The sequence below is a fragment of the Chelmon rostratus genome, chromosome 20 (genome assembly GCF_017976325.1).
Source record: "Chelmon rostratus isolate fCheRos1 chromosome 20, fCheRos1.pri, whole genome shotgun sequence".
NCBI classification, from domain to species: Eukaryota; Metazoa; Chordata; class Actinopteri; order Chaetodontiformes; family Chaetodontidae; genus Chelmon; species Chelmon rostratus.
Genome location: NC_055677.1, coordinates 13,161,834 through 13,183,693, shown reverse-complemented (window position 1 = coordinate 13,183,693; position 21,860 = coordinate 13,161,834). Strand labels below are relative to the sequence as shown.

Below are 21,860 nucleotides of genomic sequence, written 5' to 3'. Positions count from 1 at the left end.
TTAATCTTCAGGGATTAAGCCTAGTCCTGTGATAAATAAGAGTATAATGGCTTTCTGCCATGCAAAAGACATGCAAATTTCAGTGATCGTTAGAAATTGCTTGGATTGCACCGGAAAGATTGGGAAGCTACATTAAGAGTTGACCTTGTGCTGATTGGAACAGCAGTTTCCCTGAACTGAGCGATTTGTTTTCAGGTCAGGTTCGTCGATAACACTTACCTTCATCAATATCCTTGCCCAGAGTAGTAGACACCAGCTGCCACTGCTTGATTTAGCTCAATTTTGTCCTTACTTCAGTAGAGGTCTGACTTTCTGGGACACCACAACACAGACCATGTCCACACTAATACAGACAGACACATTTAAAAACGCTGCGCCCCTTGTTCTAAGGCTGTGTCCTTACAGCAGCAGCCTGGCTTCAATTCCATCCTGTGGCCCTTTGCTGCGAGTCATCCTCCTTTTCTCTCTCAATAAAGGCAAAAGCCCCAAAAAATCTGTTTAAAAAGTCGGATTGAGTTTTTGTCAAATTTAATTTTGTCGTCTGTTTGATCGCTTATTTGTGTTTCTATGGCTGCCCTTACATTTGAGGTTAATTGACTGTTTTTGTTGTCAGATGACTTGATTAAAGGTTATAAGAACAACCTCAGGCAGGACTGTCACTGTTAATTGTAATACCTGGAAAACTGCATTAATATCTTGGGTCAAATAGTTCTCTGTAAGCGAGCCCTTCCACGCCACATGTATTCATTTGATCCAGTGATTATAGCTGCTTTATCAACCAGCAGTAGCATTAGCATTCCCAAATAAGCTTTGTTATCCAGCTCTAGTTTTTCAGTGGAAAATTTTATGATGGAAAATTAGGAAAAAGAAGTTTTATTTCAGACATGGCCTTACAGTGACTTTTTAAAAACGTATATTTTAATGAAGCCCTCGCTTTTAGTTTTCATGCCTGTTTTTAATTCATGGAATTGCTGGCAGCCTTCTATTATCATTTGTTTTTCTTTTGCAATGCTAGTGTGAGGTAATGTAGTATGAAATTATTATTATTGCAGATTGTGGCACATTAGCACTGCTGATGGTTACTAGCAACAGGCTGAATGGGGTCAGGTTTTTAGAACAAACTCATGTGAAGGTCTTAAGATGTCCACAACAGTTTTCTGTCTTTGCTGCTTGCAGTATTGCCCATCTCTATTACTTCAAATGTTGTGTATCAGCCCGGCAGTGCTAAGGTGGGCCCTGTCCTGCCACGGAAGATGAATGGGTGCAGTGTTACCATCGAACTAATCAGAATGTCTTTGAAGGCAGTTCAATAGCCCTGTCTGACCTCCTTTTGATCAATGCCGTTCCACTGTGGGATTCTGTTTAGGCTGAGATGGTGGAAGAAGCAAAACACACATACACACACACACACACACACACACACACACACACATCCCCTCAGACACACTCTCATGCTGACACGCACAAGGCTGTGTGCATGCAAATTCCAATATTCCACAATGTCAGTGTCATTCTATAAGGGAACCACAACAGCACACGCAGTGGCACATAAAGCATGCACACTCTCTCAAGGAGCCTCATTCTCTTCATAGATTTTCCTTTTTTCTCAAACAAAACCCAGAGCACATATAGTCTCTGTACTTCTGTGCTTTATTTCATTTGGCTTGCCGAGCAGAAATTCTTCTGTGATTGTTGGTGCTCATCAATGGCAGCCGCTCATCAAAGCACAGTGCTATTTTATCTGTACTTGTTAGCCTGCTGAAGCGACATATATCATGACATCTTTTTTTTTATTTGGAGTACATGCAACAGTATGTTGAGGAAGTCAAGGTTTAAAATGATTTGAGCACCAGTAGGTGGGCTCAGTGCTCTCTGCCCCTTACTTTTTGTCAATGGAACTTTTTTTGTGTAAAGCGTCTTTTTCTACACTTGTCAAACAAATCAAAGCCAAAATATCCTAAGAGAGGTGGATGATTATTTTGTAAATGTTATTTTGCTACCTATATTTTTCTACAGCAGCTATGTTTCTCCATCATTCTACACATATATTACTGCTTACTAGCATGCACACATAGTTACAGTACAGACGCAGTACAGTGCATTCATAAAGCACACCTGCATTTCATCTCTTCCAAGGTGAAGACATATTATACTTAAATTATACTTTTGAGGAATGCGATAAGTACAATTTGTGCTATATTTGTTGCCATCGAGTATTCTTAAATGTACTTAAGTAGTGCCTGAGTAGCACTTGAGTCATACTTGCATGCACAATTGGCACAACTTTTTACAGACTTTAAGTGTACTGAAGTACACCAGCGAAAATCATGATTCATGAGCATTCAAGACTCACTTGCAGTACAATTGTATTGTATCACGATTGTGTTGGAAATCTATCTATATTTGCATTATATTTCTAATATACTAAAGTATGCTACTTTTGACCCCGGCTTTATTGCCACAGCATGTACTATCTTACTTCTGTAGCGGTTAAGAAAAGCAGACCTCATCCACACATATAAATAAATAAATGTAAGTGCATGTGAGTGAAAGAAAATGTTCCTGCTCCACTGTCAGTGAAGTCATCGTATATCATATGAACAAGTCTGCAGTTTTATGTCAGCTTTGTATTTACTGGTGGTGTGACAACAGCGATCGTCTCGTCTCCCTCCGGAGATGGAACATCTCTGTGCTGCTTAACTGCCCGACTCCCTGCATGTCTAAAGAACTCAGCATTTTAAAGGACCCCTGCAGCTCTTATGAGTCAGTGTTTGTTTTTCCTCCAGCTGGCTTTCCTCTTAACATCACTTTGACTCATTCAAAATAAGCAGACTCAGATATTTTAATCACAGAACATGTGTGCGAGTATGTGTGTGGAAATGCCTCGGGATCCATCCCCAGCAGGCCTGCAGACAGATCAAACCGCAAAACTTTGATGTAGTCCAGGCTTAGAGTTGGCTTTCCCATTTCAACAAGAAAGACTGTGATGTCTTAACTGCTGTGCGCTGTATTGAAACTCAGGCAGAGAACACTGTCAACTTGCACTACACTCCTAATTTCAGGTTTTGATTCTGAATTGTAGTCAAATTTGCACAGAATTGTGCAACTGCAGCAATAAAACCCAAATACTGTCAACTCCTGCTCTCCATGACCCTTAAATTGTGTTTCCGTGTAAGCCTGTCTGTTGTCACGCAAGGTCTTAAGTATAAAATAGTGATTTATTGCAGCCCATAATCATTCCTGTTAACAAAATTCACCAATAATTCCTGCCTTGCTGCTCTGGCTCCTTGATAAGCAATAGTTGATAAGCAACTATCAATTATAACATCTGGATTGTGTCATCAATTATTGGCATTTGAAATGTGCGTTGACATCTCATCTTTGCCCTGACATGTGTCACAATTTTGTTTCTTTTTCTTCTTGTTCACACTTTAAACTCAACAGCGATGTTTTAGATTGATCTGCTCCAAAAATGTTGTCTAAAGGCATTTTTGGATGTGAAACCGGCTGTCTGAGTGTGAACAAAGGGCCTGTCAAAATAACTGAAGGTGGTGATAGAACGCTCTGATTGCTATATTTAATCAATTTAAATAATTGCACTCACAGTTTGGTATAATATTCTTTTTAAGGTTTATATCCTGCTGCTGGTCTTGTGCAGTTAAATGTGCATTCTGTAGGCGCTAACGCATTAAAAGCAAATCTTGGTGTGTTTATAAATGTTTCACACATGTGACAGGTGTTTAGCACGCAGTTATGGCTCTGTGTGTGTGCGTGTGTGTGTGTGTGAAACATATAATATGTGTCCATCTTTTTAAGGCACTATCTTCTTAATGTACTCTCTCTCTCATTCTCCCTCCAGGTGTATGCCTAATCACTGTGAGCATGGCGGCCGGTGTAAACAGACGTGGGATAGCTTCAGCTGTACCTGTGATGGAACAGGATACACTGGAGCCACCTGCCACACTTGTACGTATGTGTGCGTGTGTGTACGCAGTTGTGTGTTCTTGCCTATCTGTTTTTACCCTCACTTAAACACCACTGCGCTCTGTTTCTTGTGTGTTGGCCTTCCTCTGTTCGCCTTTGAGTGATTAAGCTGTTTCTCCTTCCAAAGCCACAATCCTCAGCAGAGGGACAGATGAACTTTTGAAGTGTTCAGAGGCCAGGCTTTTCTGACCGCTTTGTGTGTTTTGTTCTGGTCTGAGAAGAGGCAACCCGACCAAAAGCACCCGCACACAAAGAGAACAGAGTCAGAAAGAGAAAAGAGAAAAAGAGGGTTTTTTTTAAAGGCTTAAATATTTGAGAAGGCCATCCCTCCTGCCGTATGCCAGAAATATTGTCCGCTTTTTAGAGAAGATGACAGAGAAATGTTTTGGCAATATTATGTATGTTTAGCCTAAAACAACAGATTCAGCATGAAAAGAGCGGAAAAGACATTGTTCAGGGTATAGCATCGCAGGGGGACAGAGGAGTTTGAATACCATCACAAAGGAAATAAAGAAGAGACACTAAAAACCCAGAAATATGATAAAAACACAAGATGTCTCTGTGTGACCACATATCTCTGTCTTTGTATTTGTCAATGTTTATGAAGGACTAATTCACTTAGCAGGCAGGCACAGCAGAAACCTGGAGATGAGGATGTCTGGTTTGGAACTGGAAAGCCAATGACAGTTTAAACCGGGGACCAGCCAGGCACATGTGGGGTGGGGAGACTGGATGAATAATGCTTTGCCTGACCTCAAGAGCCACTTGTGATCTGCCCTTGAGCAAGGCATTGAGCTTCAAACTGTTGGCCAGAGGACAGGTTTGTAGTATGTTCAGCGCTTTCTTCCTCGAACAAAGAAAGAGGAGCATCAAACAAGACAGGAGGGCAAAGTGCAGAACTGTGTTTGTAGTGTGAGAGCGGTAAACATGTGACGTTTGTTGGTTTGAAGAGGCAGTCCACTGATTGGGGGCGTCAGGTGTTAAAGGTGTTTGCTTCAGGGAGACTTGAACAAAAAGGCAGTACTGAGCTGCATTATGGGAAGTGTAGGAGCCGCAGGTGCTTTGCCTTACTTGGCACTAAATGTCAGGGTATGTCAACCTCTGCTGCATCAAATTTGACCACGCTGTTTTCAAATCTAATAATATTAGAAACATGTAGGTATACATGTTTTGCTGATGTGTGCTTTTCTCTGTTTTTGTGTCACTGTAATTGTTTATCTTTAGGGTTTAGGGTTTAATGTAAAGATGTCACCTTGGCTCTGGGGAATTGTGATGGGAGTTTTTCAGTATTTCCTAACATGTCACACCCTAATTGATTAATTAGTTAATTAATTAGTCAATAATAGTAAAAATTGAAATAATTGACTAAAATATTTAAATTTGGATTTAGGTTCATGTCATTCCTGGTCAAGGTTACGGTGAAACATAAGCAGTGTTTGCTGCTTTTATGTGGATATTGAATAGCATTTTATTTTGCACGTATATTGGCCGAACATGTTGTTTTATTTACACATTGCCTCCAGTGCGATGTCTTAAACCTTATCGGTTGGCCTTGAAATCTTGCTGTTGTCTCCCACCACTGTGAAGCAATCTTAGGAGAATACATATTCAGCTTCATTGTATTACAGCCTATGACCAGTGTTTTCGTACCACGAGTGGAGCCTCAACACCTCTGCTGAGGTCTGCGTATATCCATGTGAGATAGTTCAGCTGGGTCAGTTCCTCACAATGCCGGTTTCGTTGAAGAGCACGTCCTCTCAGCAAGCAACTGCATCTCTTGACTCCTGGATGAGCACAGGGGTACCAAAGAGAAAAAATACCAATAATCAAGTAGTCAGAGGATGGAACAAAAGAGAGAAGAAAGATCAGAAAGTAATAAAGAGCTGAGACTAAGCAAGCTAAGCGAGCGAAAAAGCTGAGATTTTTTTTTTTTCTTTTTAAACTCTTCTTCTTAAGCCTCTGAACAATCTTCAATCAAGAGACTTTCGCTCGGAGTCGCTCTCTCGCATTGCTCTTTGAAGTGTGATTCTTCCTCTCCTCCCCTCCCTGTCTGTCTGTTTGTAGATCAAGACAAATATAACATCAATATGTTGTCAGACACAAGACACCACTTCTTGACAGGCTCTGAATGGAGACTGGCAACAGCATGAAATTGCCTGCTGGAAGCAGGGAAAAAAGAAAACAGCTTCGGACATTGACGTGCTATTTTAGACCCATCATACAGTTTAATTAAACTTTGGTCCATTATGTAACCAAAATACACAAAGTGTGAAAATGGAAACATGGAGAAAAGCACACAGGATCACACTCTGGGCAGCATATGGTAATAGTATAATATCAAGACTTACCCTGTGATTCCTAAGCCTATCCAAAAATAACTTTGAGTGGCTTACTATAATGACCTCTTCTGGAGCGTGACCCACATGACAGAAAGTGAGAATGACTGCCGTGCAAATCTCTGAACACTTTCATGTATTTCAGAGGATCAACCCCTCTGATTTTAGATTAAAAAAAAACATGGCCTCAACACTGCTACCATCATCAGGCCAACATGTATATCAACATGACACAGTATAGAATAAGCAATCTGATGTTGAAAGCGATGAGATGCATTAAGCATTGCGCAACACCAAAGTCAAAGTTTTTCAACTTTTACAACAAATTCTCTTCATTTGCAGTTAGAGTTTGCTCAGAATCATTAATTTCGACAAAATCAATATTTTTTCTCACTGGTTATGGATTTTTTTCAATCTTTTCTTTCTATTTTATTGCTTCTCCTGTCTCTGCCCCACCCCCAGCTATCTATGAGCCATCATGTGAGGCCTATAAGCATTTGGGAAGGTCCTCTGATGCCTACTGGATCGATCCTGATGGCAGCGGACCGCTCGGCCCCTTCAAAGTCAACTGCAACATGACAGGTGTGTGTGTGTGTGGGAGTGGGAGTGCCTGAAATCAGTCTTCTGTGTCTGTGCTTTCATCTGCGGTGCATCTGTGTGTATGTGCATGCAGGTGTGTGTGTCGGTGCGTATGTGTGTGTGTGTGTGTGTGTGTGTGTGTGTGTGTGTGCGCACTTCCCTACTCTGTGCAGAGCCAGTGACCTGTGAGAGAAGGAAACTCCAGCCCTCCTCATTCTTAACCTCAGACAGCAGTACTCTTAACCTGCTATACCTGGGGTTTCCATGGCAACGCAATCACAGCTACTGACATTTAACTCTGAAGCAGCAGCCACCACACGCACACGCACATGGACACCCACACATACACACACCACAAATACATATGACATGGACCTGTTATGCAAATGTAAGAACGCTCCAATGGTCTTAGTCACACACACACACACACGCACACACACAGAGCGAGAGTGGAATAAGTAGATAGTCTGGAACAGCAGAGCACGTAGGCAGAGCAAAGGCGAGACTTTTAATGAAATGTCACTGCACTCCGCTGGCTAGCCCCTTAGTCACGCTGAATAGCACACTCACACACACCTCAGAAATGTTAAGAGTTTCTCTTTCTCCAACACGTACACACACACACACCTCAGAGACCCGAAATACACACACACATTCCCTGACTGACAGTGTGAATGAACAGGGAGAGGTCTGAGTGACTGGCTCATGCTTTAACAGCACAGAAGTGTCTATTAAACCCTGGAGTCTCATAGCTGCAACTTAGATTACACAGAAAGAACTTCACTGCCATGACAGCTAAACTGCAGATTTCTGTGTGTGTGTGCATGCGTGTGTGCATGCGTGTGTGTGTGTGTGTCTGTAGCATGTGGGTGAATGTACTGTTTGTGCAAATGTTAGTGGTTTGTGCAACCTTAATTGAAGAAATAAGTCACCACATCAAACTGATTTATAATAATTCTTAACATGCTAGTGAGTTTAACATGTTTGTGTGTGTAGAAGACAAAGTGTGGACCACCGTTATGAACAACCTGCCACCCAAAACTGCAGTGACTGGCTCCAGTAGAGAGAGACGCACCGTCTTACAGGTTAACTACAGTGCCTCCATGGACCAGGTAACACACCCACGCACACACATACACTGACATGCATAATGCATGGAAAGTCTTGTCCTGCTTATTGTAGCATTTTAGATGCATTTTGCAAAACAAACCAAAAAACAAACTAAAAGATTTATATATACTGTGTGCCAGCAGTCATGTGCTGTTATCCACAAAGTAAATGTGATCTTATAGGAAAATACACTGGAACAAAACAAAATATATTATTGAATAGTTGCATACTATGAGGTGAAAAAAAAAAGGTTTTCATGTATTTGACTTGTAGCCATCTCAGTTTCATGCTCAGAGACTCCGTATCTTCATCCACTTAAGAAGTACGAAGACCACAATGATTTTTAATGGGAAATTTTCAATTTTTGCGAAGAGTGTCATTAAATTGCAAGATATCATGTCATATTTGTTAAGATATTTTGTTTAGAATGATGATACCTTGCACCTGAAGGCAGTCTAACATGGATTGTCAGGCGATTGTCACCACTGTTCTCAAACCAGTTTTCTGCACGGTTGTTGGTTGAATTTGTACCGTTCTCGTTCTTGTTCTCGTTCTCTCCTACACATCTGCCTGCTACACCGGGCCAACGTTTAGCATCTTCTACTGTGTCAGGCTGCCGTCTCAGTTGCTTGCTGATCAAAAACTCCTTTGTTGTTCTCACTCAACACTCACTGGAAAGAACCACCCTGTAATAGACTCCCGCAAGTCACAGGGATCTGCAAAGGACAGGAGGAGCATTCATGTGTGAATATTTAACAACTCCATGAATAAAGGTGGACCAGATGTAAAACCAAGCACTCCTAATTTGCCTCTTCATGTTTGATGTAAGTGGTATCTTTTTCAACATCCTGGTAATCAGGTGTCTGACCACACTGGGTTGGTGTTTTTTGTAACCTGAGCAAGGAATCAAGTGCAGAAATCAGATCTAATGTATTCTTTGCTTTGCTTGTTATTGTTAATATGGGTGACTACCCATCTCTGTACAGTCTTAAGCAGCAGGGGTGAGGTGAATCATTTTTCCATGGATCATGTGCTGCCTGTAAATACAAAGAATAACTGAAGTCTGTCGCCTAGTTACCTTTATGCTGCAAGCTAATATGACCTCTATGACAAACCTACACCATCAGTAGCGTCATACACTCCACTGCTTGTGACTCCAATGAGGAACGGTGTAATTGAACCTCACGCTACAGCCCGCCACTGATTCAGTCTTTATTCTTTCAAATGCGCAATGATAATCTAACATAATGAGTGTTTCACCTCATGCCTCTACCGCTTGTCTTCTGTGGTTTTGCCACATGCAAATCTTTCTGGTGAGTGGTTTTAGATTGTCATTCTCAGTCAAAAGCAAAAGAGTGTGTGAGTAGGCTTCAGCACTCCAGTGAGGAGTGACAGCACTTTTTACCTTCACTGTGTACAAGACCACTGAATTTTCTGTGAGATGACAGGGTTTGAGTGGCATATCCTTCTTGTAATTATGTTCCCTCCTAATTTGTATGGATCGCCTGTTCCATTTGAAGCTTCTCCAAATCGTGGGGAGCTAAATTAAAACATTAGAGTGCACTTTGCTTCATTTTCCTGCTCAAAAATTTGTTTTTATACAAAATGAACCTGTCTGGCTGAATAAGATAAAATGAAAATACATATCTGTGCTTGTGTTTCCAGGTGACAGCCATCACCACCAGTGCAGAATACTGTGAGCAGCAGATCGCCTACAGCTGTCGCATGTCCAGACTGCTCAACACTCCAGGTAAAGGCTGAGGATGGCATCTTTATTCACCACAGACTCAAACACGAGTACACTGCACTGACACAGGCAGGGTGTTCTTTCTGTCACATTGTCAGAATTTGATGGGGAATTCATATTAACAACAACACACTCACCACATGTCCTGTCTGAGGATACGACGGAGGGGAGACAATTTAATCAGGGTTCGTACGGCCATGAAAAACCTGGAAAAGGTTTTTGGGATTTCAAAGTAGCTATTTCCAGGGCTGGAAAAGGTTTGGGATAATACATAAATTCAAAGGGCTTTGGGAAAAGTCAGCATACAGTATATGTGGTTCAGTTCTGATCAGTTGAGAAAATCCCTGTGTTACGTTGCGAATGTTCTCTGTGTGAGGTAACGTTCCTTCTACACTGGCCTGACTTGTAGCTTGTATGCTAAAGAAATGTACATTTGCAACATACCAGAAAGATGCAGATTTAATGATGTTGGCTTCACATGGACAAAAAGTAGGCGATTTGTAGGGATGCCATTTTCCCTGTTGACCTGCCGCCCCCCTTTCCATCCCCTATTAGCAGAGAGAGTGCAGGGGCACCGCGGTTGTTTAGTTGAATATGTTAATCCAGTCTGCCTGACTTGTTGATCCTTTATCTGACTGAGGTTGGTGCGAGTAGAATCTCTGGCCCTGACCATGACTCTGAAATATCAGTAGCCTAATTGGATCACCTATAAAAAAAATAATAATAACTGTGCTGTGTATTAATGAAGCCCCGGTGCTGTCCGTGGTGCTGAAGTAGCAGACAGATATGTTACTGCGCCTTTTTCACTGTCTCACCATTCTGTCACTTTTGTCTTGGGTCTGTTTTCTAAACTATATACTTTAAATACTTAATTTAACACTATATTGTAATATATATTCTGCACCCTATTGAGTCACCTTCATAATCAAAGTAGCAACATGGAGTCACAGAATGGCAACAAGATCACAAACACAGATTCCTGCCTATAGTTGAAGTTCCTGTAATATTCATGTTATCCTGGGTTAGGGTCAGGAAAATGTGTGCTGGTTGGTGGTGTGGAGGTGGGGGGTGCACCCATTGGGGCATCCCCCCTGTTTAAATGAATAATCCTGAATAAATCACAGACAGTGGAAAAGTATACACTGCGTGCCTCAAAAAAGACCAGGACCCAGGGCTTGCGAAATTGGTACTGCGTAGAAAACCATTTCATATTTCAAGAACGTGGGAGGAAGCGATAGCTAGCCATGCTAAAGGAAGCGCCAGGCGGCGGCTACCAAGCAAACGTCCATTTCAGATGTTGTGGCCAAAAAATGCTTGACCGCAGAGGTGTGGTGGTCATGTGGCCATATGTAGATTTGCGGACTGTCTAGCCTTTACTGGCTGTCCTGCTTTTGCCCTGCCTGTGAGCAACAGGATGCATGCGTCACTCTTCCTCACCATGTTGCAAGCAGACCGTGCTTGAAGGATAAACATCTCGATGGTGTAATTGTTAATGTTGTGTTCTAGACATTGCTGGTTATGAGGCGCACACACATAAATGAAGTGTGACTATTTTTCACTCATATCTGATTTTATGTAATGTTATGCTATTTTATAATAATGCGTAATAAAGCAGTCAAATTAGAAGCACTGCTGTCCACACCATATTTGTACCTATCTGTACAATAAGAGAGCACAAGAGACAAGCTGCTGAAAAAGGCTCCAGAGCATCACCAATTAGAGAGCAGCCAAAGACGCATGGCCGGATCTAAGGAGCTACTTGTTGAGGCTAAACATGTAAATGAGGCAGAGTGTGATCATGTCCTCTGAGGGATTAGGGAGTTTGGCGACTCAGCTTGTCTTCAGGCTAAATTCAAGGAATCTGACACCAAAACAGATGGAGTGGTCAAAAGCCATCATTTTCCAGAGTGCAGGATGCGGTCAAGATTCCACATGTCCTATCTCATGAACAGGTCAGTGTTGAGAGAGGATTGACCGTTGAAGAGTTGGCCATGGAGAATCAGAAGGAGAAGTCTCCGGTGGCTCACAAGCTCATTGATGACCATGTCAGGTCTGCTGGGGGGCCGTAACGAAAAGGGGAGAGTCAGGCAGAAGCACTGTGGCTACTTGGATAAAGAGGACAGAAAAAAAGCAAGAAGGTGTGTACTTGAGGAGAAAGACCCTCACAGATGAGCTGGACGGTACACAAAAGACGAGGGCCAGGATGGAGGCTGGCATATGAGTCCCTAGTAAATCGGAGGATGAATATGTCGAGAAAGCAGCAGGCACAAGTCAACGGACCTTCATCAATGAATTGCAAAAGAAAAAAAAGCATCTCTGGAGATTGGAAAGCAGATTGATGTTCTGGAATGATGATATAATGGCAGGTTAAAAGTAAATATGAGGAATAGTAAAATCCCCCAAGTTTGTACTCCAAAAGACAGCTAGTACCTGACACTGCTGCCTTCTGCCTGATATGCTGGGTATGAGTTATCTGTTGCTTATTTTCCAAACATTATCTCCTCCCACTCATTCATTTAAGACTAAACAGTGGATTTGTCAGGGTTTGACACATTTTAAGTGTCATTAATTATATTTAATGTATACTCTATACCTCTTATTTTCCACACGCACAGACATTTCACAGAATGTGTGGGGCACAGAAATTTGCCTCAATTCCACAGAGCATTAAAGCTGCTCTGGTGGCTTTTTGTGATCCAGCACCTTGCTAACACACCCTATGCTGCCTCTTCCCTTTAATTTGTCGCCCATCTGTGTGTTTGAACTGTTGCTCTCATCCCGTCTTTACCCAGCACTAGAACTACAGATGATAGTATTGCAACAGACCATTGGAAGTGAGTTGTGGCCTGGCTGGGCTCATTCTGAGTAGATTAACTTGGATTACATTCATTTGCATTAGATTTGTTTGGACTCAGTCTTTTGGCTGTAATGTACTTGAGCAAGGCCTGGTCGGGTTTTGTGTCAGTTTGGTTTGGATTAGTTAGGCTGGCTTGTAAAATGGTTGAGTTGTATAAGGTTTGGCCTGGATTAGATTCATTTGCTTTGTGTTATGCTCGGGTTTAGTTGAATCTCAACACGCTTGTGAGTAGTTTTTATGCAGTAGGCATAGGCGAGTGCTTGCAGCTGTGTTTTACTCTTGTTTTGCGCAGTCGGTGTCAAAGCTTGATATTTAGTCTAATGCATTGTTTGAGGAAGACATGCGCGTGTGTGTGTGCATGTGTGTGTGCACAGTATTATTCACAGCGCTGTTTTTCACTATGAGAATAACAAGCTTGCTGTCACTGTCAGAACCGTTTTCTGTCATTTTCCTCTGTTTCCTCTGGCCAACACTCACACGCACGCACACACACACACATACACACACTCATAGACGCATGCATACAAAGACCCACCTTAGGGAGAGCTTCATAAAGACAAGACACTCCTGGCAATTAGAGTGAGTGAGAGGAGATAGAAAGAGGGTGAGGGAGAGAGAGGGGATTGGGGGGTTGTTAAAAGTATCCCTATGTGTGTGTCTGTGTATGTGTATGTGTGTCCATGGTCCTTGATTGAATGAGTAGGAATAAAGCAATAGGTGCTTAGTATTAGTTGGGTATTAGTGCAGCAGACCGAAACTTTGCCATTAACCTCCACTGCACTAAGAGATGGTACCTACACCTACAAACATAGTGTGCGCGTACACACACACACACACACACACACGCACATACAAACCCACACACTTTATTAATACGATCTCAATCTCGAAATGCTGTTGCGTGAACTCACACAAACATGCAGACACCCTTCCCACACCCGCACCCGCACACACACACAGTCAGTCAGTCATTCCTTCATTAACTAGTTTACTCCTAATTCACTACCTTGCAAGTTAGGGAAATCCAATTACCAGTCTAGAATGACTGAGAACGTGGGACCGGGAAAAATCATTTACCCAAAAATATGCTTCATAAATTAGCTGTCAGCTTTCATCAAATTACACTGTCAACAGCATTTTCACTGTGAACCACAGGCACACACACACACACACACACACACACACACACAGCTATACACACAGAGCCACACTTCCTACTCTTCCACTCCTACTTTTTCCCATCCAGATCTCATCTATTACACTAGGGCTGGCATTTTAGAGCTCAACGAACCGTTAAATGGGAATTATATTCTGCCACCAGTGACACCCCTAATTTGGAACTTTGCAGTAATTGTACTAATTGTCTGACCCCTCGCTCACCTCCTTGACATATTCTGTCCTTTTTATCCATTTTTTTTATCACATCTCTTTCGCTCAAACACATCCTGCACCTGTAAACACACACAGCTTGTGTCTGCCCATCATTCACCGATTCACAAGTTGGGCACTGGAGTAATGAGTGAGCTCGATGCTGATGCATGCAGCAACACGCACACACACACACACACGCAAAGACGCAGCTCAGAGAGACACACAAACTCAGGCAGCATTTCCCTTTTCTCTCCATCTTCCCCACTCTCCTTCCTCCATCTCAGCTCTTCATCTTTCCACCACTCCCCATCATCTTCTGCATCTACTTTTATCCATTTCTATCTATTTATTCTCTCCTCTCCCTCCACACTTTCCTCCCCTGCTCCCCCTTTGTTCACACTCTCATCCCATTTACCATTTCAAGTCCCCTGTCTTCCATTCTTCACCTCCAATTTTACCTCACATTATTTTCGTCCTTCCTCTTTAAATCCCCTTTTCTTCCCACCCCATCCCTCTCTGCCCTGTCTTTCCACTCACTCTGTTGAACACTATTTCCATTAGTGTTGGAATCACAGCTTTTAGAAGAGAATTAGCACCCTTCACTAATGATTTAGCATCATTCTTTTCAGCCTTACAAACCTGTAAACAACCACTGGCCCGGGGCTTGCACAAAGAAGCCCTTGTGCAGATGCAGACACAGATAAAAACACACATCTCTTACATATACACAGCCGCAGAGGAGTCGTTGGAGTTGCCTGGAAAGGTTAGTGTGAAAAGACAAAGCAGTTTTCTTCCTTCTCTCTGTGGAGAATGTACATTATGTCATGTACATGAAGTCATAGGTCACGTCTGTCTGGCTGAGCACTGTAGAATCAATATTCTGCACTTCACCGTAACTCCTTGTTGCGATATCCTAGTCACCACTTGAAATGTCTCACTACAACTCTCAACGACTTGGTATATACAATGTTCAGTCACAATTTTGTTTAAATCCAATACCAGTGTTTTCAATTTTTCTTGCTTGTTTTCTGTAATATCTGGTTCATGATTATGGAAATTGAAAACATGGTGAAGGTTGGGTTATTGTTTCCTCGCTGAACAAAACTACTAAAACTCCTCTCTCACTCATGCACACGCATTTCCCAACTTATTCACATATGTGCACACACTAACTTTGACTCGCAGAGCATTTGTTAACGTGAAAACACATGCTGTTCCTCTCTTTATTTCTCAGACTTGCCTGGAGGGATTGATAGAATCATTTATGGCATTCCAGCTAATGGAGAGAGAAATGTCTCCATCAAATAAATGAGCTCATTAATCCAGTGAACTGTTCTTTCGCTGAGATGCAAGTGTCTTAATACGTGCGCAATTTAGAGGCAATGCCGCAACACATGTTTCCTGCTTTCATGAATAACCTTTGACTTAATGTATTGTGCAATTAAGTCTATTATACCATAATAATGACACAGATTCTTCATTCAGTAACCTTATCAATGATTAAGTTACACATAAAAGTCAAACGTATTGTTAACTTATAAATACTTATTGACTTGATATAGCATTAATCAACTCAAGCTGTTTTTGTCAAAGATAACTATGTCATCCTGTCACCTACTCCATCAAAATTACTGTGAAAAGTAGCAGCAAACTTCAGTCACAGCAGATCACAATGTTTTGAGATGATATCCTGAACAGCCTGAAAAGAGATTGCTGAAAGTGCTGCGTATTCAGCCTTTTTGTCTCTGCTAAGGAAAGCTTCCACTTGCTGCCAGCAGAACAACATCCAGTCAATCTGGGGCGGTCATAAAGCCACAATTGTCAATGTAATTTTTTGTCCAGTCATGTCAAAAGTTATTCTGTTGCTGGTAAAATGCTATCATTTTAAACCGCTATTATTTCGGGTTTTATCACATTTTGGAATTTTTGTTATGCTCGCTTATTTATTGGCTGTTAAAATGTTACAAGCCACTAAAAAGAAGGTAAAAGTAGGCAGCTATATACAGTAGGTAGATGGAGAGGGGGAAGAAAATGTACAGAGTAATAACGGAGGAGGCTGAAGAGAGAGAAAGTGGAGCAGAGGGAACATCTGAAACACAAAACTGTTCAAACTAGTCACAGGTTGAGCAAAAGGACTGTGGTGACCATTGGAGTGCTGATCAGGGTCTGACAAGCACATGATATGTACAGTAGGGCATTCGATGAAGAATAATAGATCCCAGAGGTGAGAGCAACGCCGAAGACACCATATAGTAAACAAGTTGTGATTGTTCGATTTTTGCTATATTATTTACTTCTAGTTAAATTGAACGTAACACCCCACATGAGCCGTGTCGCAGCAGCTGTGAGTTCTAATTGCTCACGGAGTCAGGTTTAAAAGAGTCCTGCCCTGAACAGCCGCAAACAGAAACACAGGTTTGAAAATTGCTCTTTGGTGTAAAAAGAGCGTAACAGCCAAAGGAGCAGAGCGTGTGATGGACACAGGAGGTGATGAAAGAAACAAGTGTGGCCAGAGATGAGACATGAGTGTGGTTGGGGATAATGAGGCTGTGTGTATGCGTGGCTTTGTTGCAGTCCAGTCCTTGGGCACCTCTGGACTCGGTTATTGCCTCACAAGTCACAGCAAGCCGACCGCTGCGATATTCCACGCACACACAAACACACGCTGACACAGACTCACAGGTCTTGCATTGCACCCTAATGACTTTATTTTGCAGCACTGGTTAACCACTTGTTTATTTTTTTTTCACGTTTGTGGTTTTTGATGTTCATCATTAACCTTTACAGACAATTGCTTTTCTCTCTCTCTCTCTCTCTCTCTTCTCCCTCGCTTTCACCCTTAAGCTCTTGTGTCTCTGCAAAAAATAGCAGGTACCAATGGCACTAATGGTGCGCTGCTGTGAACACGGCTAGCTGACAAAAGTCTGTTCCTAATTATGTCTGACTGGAAAATAGACAACTAATCTACAATGAGTGCTGCTGACTCCTCCGCTGTGTGGCTTTTATGTCAGCCACCTTTTACCTAGTTTTCTTGTTACTTCGTTTTAGATTTTTGCTGATTAAAAAAATAAAAGAATATGATCAACAAGAACTTTGTTGGCTTTTAACTGTTTGGGATTATGCCATTGCTAATTTTGATATCCCTTTATATTTCATGTATTATCAGTTTTTATTAGCCAATTGTGCCCACACGCCCGATTGTGCCATGTCTTTCATTACCCGGCTAATGTTCTGGTTACGGTGTCATTAATTTGTGAAAGCACTGGAGGCAAGAATCAAGTCAGGGGCCGAGAGAGAACAAGAGCTAATATATCGAAAGACAAGAGAAAGGAGAACTATCACCAGGGTCCTCAGGCGTCTCTCTCACTCTCCCCATCACCCCAGTGTCTGCCTCTCTTTTTCCCTTCCTTTTCTTACCCCCTGTAGACAAGATGCTAATTAACATTGAATTATCCTCTCTATCTTTCCCTGCTTTAAATGCACTGATGAGAATCCGCCTCCCGTCAAGGTTGCAGGCAGCATTTTGCCCCCCGCCCGTTATGGGCAGGGGAGCTGAGTGATGTTCACTCAGGTGATAAGAGGCGTTCGAGGCAGATGTGTAAAGTTAGGCTTTATATAGCGCAGCAAATTAATGGATGGAATTAGCCTGGAACCTTTCCACAGCTTTTTAGATGGGTTAGAGCAGGAGACACTTAAAGACATCTGTGACAGTGGTGGTAGAAGGTTTGCTAATGGGAAACAGCAGAACAGCAGGTGTGTGTGTGTGTGTGTGTGTGTGTGTGTGTGTGTGTGTTAGTAGACAGGCGGATGAGGTTTTTTTTACACAGTTGTGTTTAGCGAGAGAGGCTGTACAAGAACTCGAGCAACAAAGTGTGATCCGTCACACAGAAGCCCATATCATTTACATCTCATAATGTGTGCTCTCTGGTTGCTGTTGCCGCGGTGATGCGTCATTGCCCAGGATAATGCTGTCGTCTGTTGTGCTGACAGAATCATGTGTCTTATCCCGCACCATGTCTGTCTACCTGAGTGCAGCACTTACAGCTCATAGCCACACAGGTGCTGCTGTCAAAGGAAAAGAGTATAACACTTTACAGTACATTAGGTTGGAGTAATAAGGTGTTTGCGAGGGCAGCATCTCTCTCCTTTTTTCTCTTCTGTTTCCTCGGTTCCACTTTTTCTCGCTTCATATTTCTTTTTCTCTCTTTCTCATTGTGCTCATCGTTTTCTCTGCCACAGTCTCTTAGTCACACAAACTCATGAGAGTGGCAGCGTTATGGCCGTGGTGTGTGACTGTGTATCTGTCTGTGTGAATGGGGGGTGTGCATGGTGGTGGTATGGTGTGAGCTTTTGATGTGTGCACCATATCTGTGTAGTTTTCGAAGCACTCTGACTCTTTCTCACTCAGTACTTGTGTGTGTGTCCGTGTGTGTGTGTGTGTGTGTGTGTGTGTCCGTGTGTGTGTGTGTGTGTGTGTGTGAGTGTGTGTGAGTGCATATTGGCATTGCTACAGAGTGAGCTGTCCATGCCTGCTGGCCACTGTTCCCCCAGCATGTCAAATACTCTCTGCTCCCAGTCTGCCCAGTGTTGGGCAGAGTGCACAAATTCTCTTTGAACACAAACAGAGACAAAAAGTGGAACTTACCTGAGCAGAAGTATAGTGAAACAGTAAAAATGTGCATTTAGTTGTTTGACCTGAATTAAAGGACCAGTGTGTAATATTTAGGGGGCTCTATGGGCAGAATTTGGTAGAATTGGAATAATAATATTAATATAAATAAGTATGTTGTAATTAGTGTGCAATCACCTGAAAATAATAACTGTTGAGTTTTTGAGGGAGACGGTCCTCGCCTACGCAGTCCACCATGTTCCACCACCATGTTTCTATAGTAGCCCAGAACAGACCAAACCAAACACTGACTATTGAGAGCGCCTTTTGCCTTTTTCATTGCTTTCCAGCCACCGTAGGTTCTCCTAAACATTTTGAAAGGGAACACGATGCAAGGGGTACTGTTTGATGCCACTAAACCCTCCACACTGGGCCTTTGATTAGCAAAACCCTGTAATACTGCAAGCAGAGTAAAGTGTAAGTGTGAGACAAAATATATCAAGCGGCAACAAATTTTGACTTATTCTTCTAGTGCAGACTAAAATGAACTTTTCCAAACTGATTTTGTTTCCACACCTGGAACCTGGACTTTGATCATTTAGTTTTCCAGTCATGCAAGAATCCTACCAACCTACAAATGTCCAAAGGAAAGTGTTGTGCTTTCCTGAAAAGTTTTTTGCACATTGTCATATTTTTCATTGGAGCGAAATCTGTCTAATGTACCTGCAGCTGCTGAAAGCTGAAATGAGTCTCCTGTTTCAAGGCACAGCCAAAGGCCAAACGGTATGGGCTGCTCTCCTTAGCGAGAGGTAGACACGCAAAAGGTAAAAATAGTTTTCTAAAAGTTTTCTGAAGTTCTCATTTGTGTATATTTAGTTGTGTGTAGGAGGGAACGTTCATACGCATCACAAGTCTCTTCATTGACGTAGCAGGTTATTAAAAACAGCTGCACACAGAGGAGCATTCTCAGGTTGAAAAAAAAATAGTTTAAATTAGTTCACTGTCACGTTTCAGTGTTCTTTATAATGTACGTCCTTAATTAACTTTTACTTTTAAATCCATAATACGTGAAAAAGAAAAGACTTGGAACATAATTAATACTGTAGCTTAATTTAATTTAATATCATCTTACCCTTCAGAGACAACTTTTGTGTCATTGGTGTTACACCTGTAAGAGCTGGAGCGTCTACATTTACATCGCAGTTGCTCTTAAATTAGTTACTGACATAAGGATGATTTCTAAAAGTCTCAATTTATCCTCAGTGTTGAGTGTATGAGGGTTCTATCAGAGTTTAAGAGTTATGCAAACAAAAAAATGTTGTTTGCCTGTCTTAATAAAAGATATTGATGTTTAATATGCTGCATGTCACACCTCTGATTGCGGGCTTTTGTTATGGAGCAGGTTCAAACAGCGCTCGTTTTTTTTTTCCTGCCTTTGCTCTTTTCAGCCATAATTAGTCACCAGTCAATATAAAGAGCCTACAACGGAGACCATTACCCATATACAAAAGGCAGCGCTCAGCACACGGTATTGTTAACAATTTGCTAATGATTTTGTTACTGCCATTATGTGCATTACAGTTCAACATGACACATTGAGCTACTTAATGGTCTTCTGCGTCTGGAGCAAAGGCAGGTCAGGTGAGTCGTGGGAGGGATGACGGTGTGTTTTTCACTTCGTATTGTAGTTGCGAGAATACAAGATGCACAAATCTGCTGCTAAAAAACAGAGACGAAACTCCCAGGAAATAGGGATCTTTCTAGAAAGAGCACCAAAGTTGATGATGTGCACTCCAGCCCTTTATGTCTCCCAACCCACATATTATTCAAAAACACACACCAAAAATAGAGATATCTTTGAGAAACACAAGGACATAAACACAAAAAACAAGTGTAATCACACATTGCAGCATCCACTCGCTGCAGTTACACAAACATCCACACAAAGCATGCCTTATCTTTATTTTTCATTACTTCTCTATTTATATTTTTTCTGTTTTCTTTCTGCAGCTTCTCTGTTTTCTTTTCTCCCCCTTATCTATTTTCTTCTCCATCTCCCATATACTTCTTCTTCTTTTTTATCTCATCTACTCTCTGAAATGCTTGGCGCTGAAGGGTGGGCCTTAGGCAGAACATATACAAAGGCACCACACGCGGAAATACAACACACGCATATACACACTAATGCACTGAGAGAGCTTCCAACAAATCTAACTAACATGTATTACTGCCCTGGCTTCATGTCTTTAAAGAAGAATCGCCGACCCAGCATAAATTAAATTGATATGTGTGTGGATGCATGTGTGTGTGAGGGTCTGTGTGTGTGTTTCATAAGGCACTCTGGCTGATGGACCAAGTATATTGAGCATTTTAATGTATTCCTTCCATTCAGTGGTGATACATCTGTGAAAGAATGTGTGTGTGTTTGCAGTTATGTGTGTGTGCATTGGTTATTATCACTGTGAGGTTGTCCCCTGTGGATGTCCATGCTCCTGATATTACTGGGTGGAGATTGTTGTCAGTCAGCAACATTAAACTGAATGCTCCTCAGAGGAAAAAGCTCTGCGTGGCTAGCATTCAAGAGGGTGAGATTTGTGATGTAAGCATACTGAGCGATGATTAAATGAACCCAATAGCTTATTGATCTCCTTTGGGAAATTCTCATTTTCGTGGCTCTAGGGATTCAGTGTGTTGCTCAAAGGGATACACAGACTTTTTAAATATTAGGTTGCTGGTGCAGTAGGTATTAGGTGAATAACATCAACACACGGCTGCATGCGTCTCGGATCTTTTTTTTACCATCGCGTTGAGTTACTGCATCCACAGACCTGACCTTTAACACAGGACAAAGCTGTTAGCCATGAAACCTCATTAACTCAATGTGATAATGATGTAGCCAGGATCGCCTTTTTCCAGGTGAGTAAGTGCATATTCATGCGCCTTTGCAGTGAAGTTAGATCTGTCATCACCCTTCTTTTTCAAAATAAGTGATTCTTTAGTTAGTTAGGCAAAAAAGAGAGGTATTTTTCTGAAAAATGCTTTTAAAGTGTTTTTTGTATTCTATTCATATAAAGTCTTCACTGGAATTTTATTCATTTGAATAACACAGAAATTAATCACTGGAAAATCTGATGAATCTGCACACTGAGCTCTGGTTGCCCCATAAGTGCATTTAATGAATGAATCCGATAATAAAAGATAATTATTGATTGGTACCTGCACTATATGTGCACAGCTGAATATCAGATTAGCTTTAATGCGGCTACA

The 21,860-nt window shown here is 41.8% G+C and overlaps 1 protein-coding gene across 1 annotated transcript in view; it reads left to right on the top strand.

Annotated features, from left to right (window-relative positions):
• cntnap2a (contactin associated protein 2a) overlaps nt 1–21,860 on the top strand; it is a 314,113-nt gene that overhangs the window by 209,441 nt on the left and 82,812 nt on the right. Inside the window, exons 12-15 of the mRNA XM_041961168.1 lie at nt 3,860–3,966; nt 6,783–6,902; nt 7,896–8,011; nt 9,675–9,759. Of these exons, the coding sequence (XP_041817102.1) occupies nt 3,860–3,966; nt 6,783–6,902; nt 7,896–8,011; nt 9,675–9,759 (428 nt within the window). The remainder of the gene's footprint in view (nt 1–3,859; nt 3,967–6,782; nt 6,903–7,895; nt 8,012–9,674; nt 9,760–21,860) is intronic.